The sequence below is a fragment of the Sphaeroforma arctica genome (assembly GCF_001186125.1).
Source record: "Sphaeroforma arctica JP610 unplaced genomic scaffold supercont1.8, whole genome shotgun sequence".
Lineage (NCBI taxonomy): Eukaryota > Ichthyosporea > Ichthyophonida > Sphaeroforma > Sphaeroforma arctica.
This window is the reverse complement of record NW_014040550.1, coordinates 21,175-28,221: the sequence shown is the minus strand read 5'-3', so window position 1 is coordinate 28,221 and position 7,047 is coordinate 21,175. Positions and strand designations below refer to the sequence as shown.

The 7,047-nt window shown below is 41.9% G+C and overlaps 2 protein-coding genes across 2 annotated transcripts in view; one reads left to right on the top strand and one right to left on the bottom strand.

The window, feature by feature from the left end:
- Positions 1 to 3,390, top strand: part of SARC_00284 (hypothetical protein) — a 4,369-nt gene extending 979 nt beyond the window's left edge. The window contains exons 2-8 of the mRNA XM_014306009.1: positions 391 to 543; positions 985 to 1,074; positions 1,247 to 1,343; positions 1,580 to 1,714; positions 2,210 to 2,352; positions 2,611 to 2,709; positions 2,884 to 3,390. Of these exons, the coding sequence (XP_014161484.1) occupies positions 391 to 543; positions 985 to 1,074; positions 1,247 to 1,343; positions 1,580 to 1,714; positions 2,210 to 2,352; positions 2,611 to 2,709; positions 2,884 to 2,961 (795 nt within the window). The 3' untranslated portion in view covers positions 2,962 to 3,390. The remainder of the gene's footprint in view (positions 1 to 390; positions 544 to 984; positions 1,075 to 1,246; positions 1,344 to 1,579; positions 1,715 to 2,209; positions 2,353 to 2,610; positions 2,710 to 2,883) is intronic.
- Position 3,391: 1 nt separating this feature from the next.
- Positions 3,392 to 7,047, bottom strand: part of SARC_00283 (hypothetical protein) — a 5,343-nt gene continuing 1,687 nt past the window's right edge. Inside the window, exons 2-9 of the mRNA XM_014306008.1 lie at positions 6,722 to 6,826; positions 6,434 to 6,542; positions 6,063 to 6,181; positions 5,486 to 5,629; positions 4,981 to 5,097; positions 4,602 to 4,661; positions 4,002 to 4,142; positions 3,392 to 3,776 (exon numbers count right to left, since the gene is read on the bottom strand). Of these exons, the coding sequence (XP_014161483.1) occupies positions 3,702 to 3,776; positions 4,002 to 4,142; positions 4,602 to 4,661; positions 4,981 to 5,097; positions 5,486 to 5,629; positions 6,063 to 6,181; positions 6,434 to 6,542; positions 6,722 to 6,826 (870 nt within the window). The 3' untranslated portion in view covers positions 3,392 to 3,701. The remainder of the gene's footprint in view (positions 3,777 to 4,001; positions 4,143 to 4,601; positions 4,662 to 4,980; positions 5,098 to 5,485; positions 5,630 to 6,062; positions 6,182 to 6,433; positions 6,543 to 6,721; positions 6,827 to 7,047) is intronic.

Here is a 7,047-nt window from a genome sequence, read left to right as displayed (position 1 = left end):
GGATATAGATATATAATTAGCTTTTCTACTGTCTGTGCAGGCGCACAGCACAATTTTTTTCTAGTTCTAACTATTTTCCTGGATGTTCCCATTACCAACAATTAAGTGTGTGCTGCGAAATAAATTAGCTCTGTGCACGAGATAGGAAGCTTAAGCCTCATTGACGTAGCCTGACAACGTCCACAGTGTTATTCATTCATGTGGTAGTATGAAATATATTAAAAAGGAGTCGGCTAACGAGTCTCGTATACTTAATTCGTAGCAATTGAGCCCAGGTGCAGTTCCCAAAGTTAATTAGGCTTCATGCTCGAAACTGGTATGCTTAAATTATAACCTAACCTCCGCAATCCGTCACCCTTTTTTTCCTTCCTTACTTCGTCACGTCCACAGATCAAGCCTGAGCATATTCACGCACACTCATTCCACTGCAACCACCGATTGTTGAGAGGTGTAGGTACCATGTCCATAGCCGAAAATCTTCAGGGCATATCTGATCGAGTAAAGACCGCTCATGTCAACTCTAAATTTGCTGACAACGCCGAGGTGAGGTGGAAGGGGAGCATTTTTGTAGTGTTGTATAGTACTATGCTCGCGGTTGACTCGAAGGCTATTTAGAGTTCAATATCAGAGGCTAGTTAACGATGAAATTCTTTTAATATAAGAATGCAAAGTTTGTATCGATGGGTGTTTGTATTAGGGCCCTAGTATATATTTGCTAATGTGCAAGTGTAAATATTTGGGAAATTATTGTGAAACAAAATATCTACACTTTCACATTTAAAACAAATATATACTAGGGCCCTAATACAAACATCCTTCGTTACCAACTTCATTACATTCTTCTATAAGAAGAATTATATCGTTAACTAGCCTCTGATTCTGGATCTCACAAATACTCGAAGGTTGGCAGTAATGTTTCAGCTCGCTACGGTTATGTTGATTTGCTAATATTAATACACGGCCCATGTTCTTTTTATTTCACAGCCAACACTGGTAGCTGTGTCGAAGACTAAACCCGTCAGTGACCTGCAGGAGGTGTATGATGCCGGGCATAGGCACTTCGGCGAGAATTACGTATGTTTTGCGAGTCATTATGGGTGTCAAGCTACACCTCAGTGAGATATGGCAGCGGTAGTACACAACAGCCGGCCCGGTCTTTTGTACGCGATTACTCACATGCACTTCCATAGATATACACTGTGACTTGCAAAATATAGCTCAACCCTTTGCTCACCTTGAATAACAGATGGATGAATTGGTAATCAAATCAGCTGAGCTGCCATCTGATATCAAATGGCATTTCATCGGCCACCTACAAAGCAACAAATGCAAAGATTTGGCAGGTTAGTTGCTCGGTTTACTTTATTATATGGCCTTCACAAGTCTGGCCCTATTTTTTTATCTATTAATAGGTCGTATGTGTGCGAATATATCTGAATGTTCATTTGCCTGTCACTCGTTAATGCGCTTGTTTTCTAATGCAAGACACACCCTTAACGGTATGTACAAGAGCTAGTCTCGCTTTTTTTTCTCGCTTTATCACATGTTTAATTCTGTACCTCTATCATATTGCGCTCAGAGATTCCAAACTTATATTTGTGGGAAACATGCGGGAAAGAGAAGACGGCCAGAAAAATGAATAGGGCGCTGGAGTCGAGGGATAACAAAGACCCGCTGTTAACTCTCCTGCAAATCAACACGAGCGAAGAAGATAGTATGTGCCTGTATCAATTTAGATTATACTTAATTTTTCACTCGCTTGTCAATAGTTTCACTACTGACTTGGTATATATGATCGGCATAAATGCGTTTAGGTGCGTAGAGAGGTTTATTAAGCTCTGCATTCTCCGTATTGAAAATCTGTGTAGAATATTCCCATTTTGCAATTTATCTATAAATTGATAGTTAGCGCTTCGTTCTCGGGTTGTCTATCAATCAAAGGAGCACGCGCCTTTGTTTTTAACTGGGAGCCATGTAATATTATATGCGCGGATGCCTCGATTTATAATGGTCTGCCGTCAAAAATCTATCGCGTATAGCTGATGACCTTAGAGAACACTACTATTCTTATCTGTGGGGGATATATTGCTCATCTTAGTTGTCAGTCACTGTTTTTCTCATCTTAAACGCAGTAGCTGTATAATGTTCAATCAGATCAGTCTTTTATTAGTGCTCAAATCCAATACACAATTCATATCAAATCCCGCAGATAAGAATGGGTGTGCTGTAGAGGATGCGGTACAACTTGCACGCGTTGTGATTGAAGAGTGCGACCAGTTGAAGTTGGCGGGAGTAATGACGATCGGCAAATTTGGAAGGGACGAGTCAGAAAGACCGAATCCCGATTTTGTGGTAAGTATCGGGATGTGCAAGATGCTTTCTCCTTCAATATGTCCGTATTATTTTAGCCCAATAGAAAGTTATTGCAAAAATCGTGCGACTTTTTAGTCTAATCACTTATTTCCCATGCACTACGCCTTCAAGCTGAACTGTTCTGCAATCCCTCGAAACTTATCAAATAACACATTAACCCCTGGCATACCTTCTTTACATATACGTATCGTGTTCCAATACACAAAAGCTAACATCAGTCTACTTGCGCACTACTAGGCACTGTTGGAGGTGCGCGCTCGGATCTGTGACGAGTTTGGTTTTGATCCCGTGAGTTTCCAAGTGAGTATGGGCATGTCCGGCGACTTTGAACATGCGGTAAGTCGATTATGTATTCTCAGAATCCTATATCGGGCGTCAACATACTTGCCTTTTCTGCGATGCACACTGTAGCTTTGACGTTTGTACAAATACAGCACCCTTCACAGTTGGGGCTAGACCACTGCAAATTCGGTGTACTTCAATATAACCTGATGCTTTTATAACACGCAGATTGAACTTGGAAGCACAAACGTCCGCGTGGGATCGTCTATATTCGGAGCACGGGGGAAAAAGCCATCAGCAACTTGAAAGCAAAGTATTACTCTAGACTATCTTGCGACGCAAGCGCTTTCTTGTGCAGACTTAAGCTCGAGTATAAGTGTGAGGGGACTGAGTTTGCAACCCATTTGAGGTATACAACTGGTCGCCTGATGCGCTGTGATAAAATTCGTCTGCATTTTGGCGCTGCAATTCGCAAGTTTGCCAGCTATTCAGCTATTCTTGTAAAAGCAACATGAAGCGGATCAGCCCTTGTATTGCATAGAGGCTGGCTGCAATCGGTATACACGGCATATTTTTAGTGACAACAACCCAATCCGATCCTGGTGTAATTAATACTGGGTGGTTCGTCGTCGACTCGGATCTTGAAACGCAGCGAGATTCTGAGTGGTGCACATTGGGAACTATCGCTGTACTTGCTCACACGAGGCACTAATAAAACTGATGTCATAAACTGCATGTGCGTTTAGTTTAATAGTGGTTTCTTTTATCTGCTGAGACGGGTCGCATTTGTAATACGATCAATGTGGAAGGGGTTTTGGCAGCACTTGAACTGAAGCATCTCGCATGACAGGATGAACCTGTTAAATGCTCACAATGCGGAAGGCCTCCATACAAGTTGTGTGCTCTGTTGGGAAGATTCACGAATAAGTTGAAGCTCGCCGATCCAATCGATATTGGTTTTAGACTACAAAGACATCTGTCGCTTTCTGTGGTATACCTTATTTCTAAAATGTGTTATATACAATCTAAATTATGATCAGCAGCAGCTAATCCAGCCAATCTCGCAGGTATGTGCATGATTCGGGGGAGATGGGAGCTCCCACGTTGCAGAATTTGAACACCTGAGAGAGGAGTGATAGGACAAGAACATTCTACTCAAATAACTGAAGCAGCGATAAATATGCAGTACGTATCAAGGGTTAAGCTAAGCTCGCTGTTGTAGGAAGTGGTAGCTGCCTTATGTGTGTTGAATGGGACATTCAATTGGCGGAGCATCGAAGCGCTACGACCTTGAAAAGCATGACAGCATACAAATTTTATCCGAGACAGACACAGATTGTACTTACAGGACAAACACCACATGGCGATTGGGTCAACCCATTGGCTGGGAGATGGGTTTCCACTGCTCGATATATCTTCATGCCTGCCGAGATTGCCCTTCCTTGGCGGTCTTTTACAGGGGTGACTGCACCGCCAGCCATCAGTATCTGTTTACATATATTTCCATTATTGTATATAAGCCCAATAGTTTTAAGCACGTGCACAAAGTATGGGTACATTGAATGATTTGGGCCAAGTAATTTGGTGCTCGTATACTGAATTATTGCTGTCAACATTCTACTCAAAAAGAGTGAGCACAACTCGGTACGTTCACAATTTCGTGGGATATGTGACTGTTTGTGCACAAGATTCAGCAGTAGACGCGGTCATCCGGTTTGCAATCTCAATTAGCGACCGAATTCAAGGATAAAAACCACCTGAGCAATCCCGGAAGAGACTACATAGAGGCTGATATCAATCTGAGCTACGCTGTTTGCTTTCGATTGTTAGATTTGTTGTGATACAGCAAACACGACAGGTCAAGCAAATGAACAGCTAATGTATTTACACGCTTAGATATTTTTTACGAATACACTTGAGTATATATTGCTGTCTTGTTCACATACCTGCACTTTGCCATCGAACACCAAGGCTTGCATGAGGCATTCGACATCTTTCACTTGGAGCTGTGCAGATAGGTAGGCAAACGTGAGTGTGAGGTTTAGCACACTTGCAAATACAGAGATAAGTTATCCTCCGGGTATGGGAAGAATATGTGGTCTGACACCTGAGAAGATAATACTTTTGGCATTGAAATACCTTGGCCACCATAACCATGACTTGTGTAGAAAAAATTGTGCTTCGGCTGTCGCAATAACTATTAACGTGAGTTGACGTATTACTACATCGAATTCGCTTATGAGTTCTGATAATGTCGAAGGTGGAATTAGAGGTCACCATAAAATATCCTAGGTGGCACTCGAAAGATTGGAAACACATACTTACCGTTACTTGTGAGACTTTACACTTCACAATGTGCTCGAGCAGCTCAGCTTCGGAAACGCAACTGGCTTTCACTCTCTCCAAGAAATCGTGTGGATGGTTCAACTTTGCTTCTCGCCCCTAATACGTAAAGCAATTGTAACAGAGTAGTCAATATCAACGAGTGCATTAGATTTGCAGCAGATGAAAGTACTTAAACTCTGACCAAAAATTAAAATACAAAAATATTACACAAAATGGGGTACGCTACGAAGTCGCAAACTTAGCACGAAACATATTTTACACTAGTTTAATAAGTAGTGCGAGTCTTACATGATCATTTGAACGTGACCGGCTAGGTCGAGAGGTTCTCGACGAGGTTATATGACAAATGCAAAGCGACAACAAAACCAGATAGATATTCACAATCACCAAAAACACTTTGGAATCAAACTAGCCTATAAAAAACCTGACTGGCAGCGCTATACTCTAAAGTACGCAGGGCATTTGTCTTAAAAGCGCGACACACCCTGGCAATGCAGTAGTCTGCGCACACAAGGCTCATGGCGTTGACGAATTCTTTATCGAAGTCTGCTTCGTTGTACCACACACCACCTGTCAGTGACCGGTCGGGTGTGATATATGATAACATGTACAGTTTCTTCTTCGGCTCCTGCAATGCCCAAGCGTGATAACAATTGTCAGATAATCAATATTGCCTCATTCTTTTTAAAGGATGGACATGGTTGGAAAAGAGATATTTCATATTGGATCACTACGCAGACCTGAAGTACGCTAATCGTACCAATATTGGTTTTTAAGTAATCCATTTCATATCACATTGTACGTGTAGAGATGACCAGAAGTCTTCACATTTGAATTGACCAATTTAAATAGGTATCATATATACATTGAGAGTAATCAGCGAACGCAGACGAGCGCCCACAACCTGTTTTGAAATATGATACCGGGCGATGCCGGTTGTCAATGACATTCACTACTATCTGGCATTGAAAGCAGAGACCACACACTCAAAAGCGTATGCTATCACAATTATCAACACAGAGGAGAACAGCGTCATCTAGCCTACTTGCTTGGATACACACCATGACTGACTTGACTTCTTTGGCAATCCCTCTGTTCATGAAGTTCTTCATGATTTTCGTCAGCTCCGTGGACACAATGTCTTTGCTCACTTGGATACGCAACTCCCTTTGCCAAATGCCTGGTTATACGAAATTAGCAATAAATCAGTATAATCAGCAAGGAACCCATACAAACGACACGTTTGCTTCACCCATACTACCTTTTTCCATATCTCAGCGGCTGTGCATAAAACTGTATCAACTCGTTTGAGACACGGGGGTCACAACACACCGTTGAACAGGCCTGAGAATTTGGTTTGAATATGTGCTTGTGTATGTGAGCATTACTCGCATATGTAGTTTCCTACCTACACGTGACTTCGTATACATACCTAACGAACCAGCATCTTCAATCAACTGATGGACCAGCAATTCTTTCTGAGACATTCCAACCGTGCGGTCCCCTGGGTCAACTATTTTAAATAGTGGCTTGCCACCTTGCTGTATATCAGATACACCAAAGTACAAACCCAAACATTAACTTTCGTGTATAGACTATGTAAGCCATCTCTGTAAGTCCAAGTAGAGTACAAGGAAGTAGCCGCGGATTACTTCGGATCATTCTATACTTGATATTGAAAGACAAAGACCACACGTCACATGAAGACTCCCTGACATACCTTTAGCATTTTGATCTTCTGCATTTTCAGCAGAAGATTTACATTGCGCAACAGATCCTCTTTCACGATCTCGCATCTTTGCATTAGCTCCTCAGGCCCGATTCCCTGATGTGTTGTATTCGTGGGTAGGCTTACAATAAACAGCGATAATTTCTGGAAAACTATGCGAATGTACACTGTCATTCGCGGTTGGAAGGTATGATGCAAATATCTGACAACGACATTAATAAATTTAATCTATGCAATGTACGTCGAAGCATTATTGTTCATGAACCATAAGTGCTCTCTGGGGAACCCATTTGCGCAATCGACGATGGCCATCAATT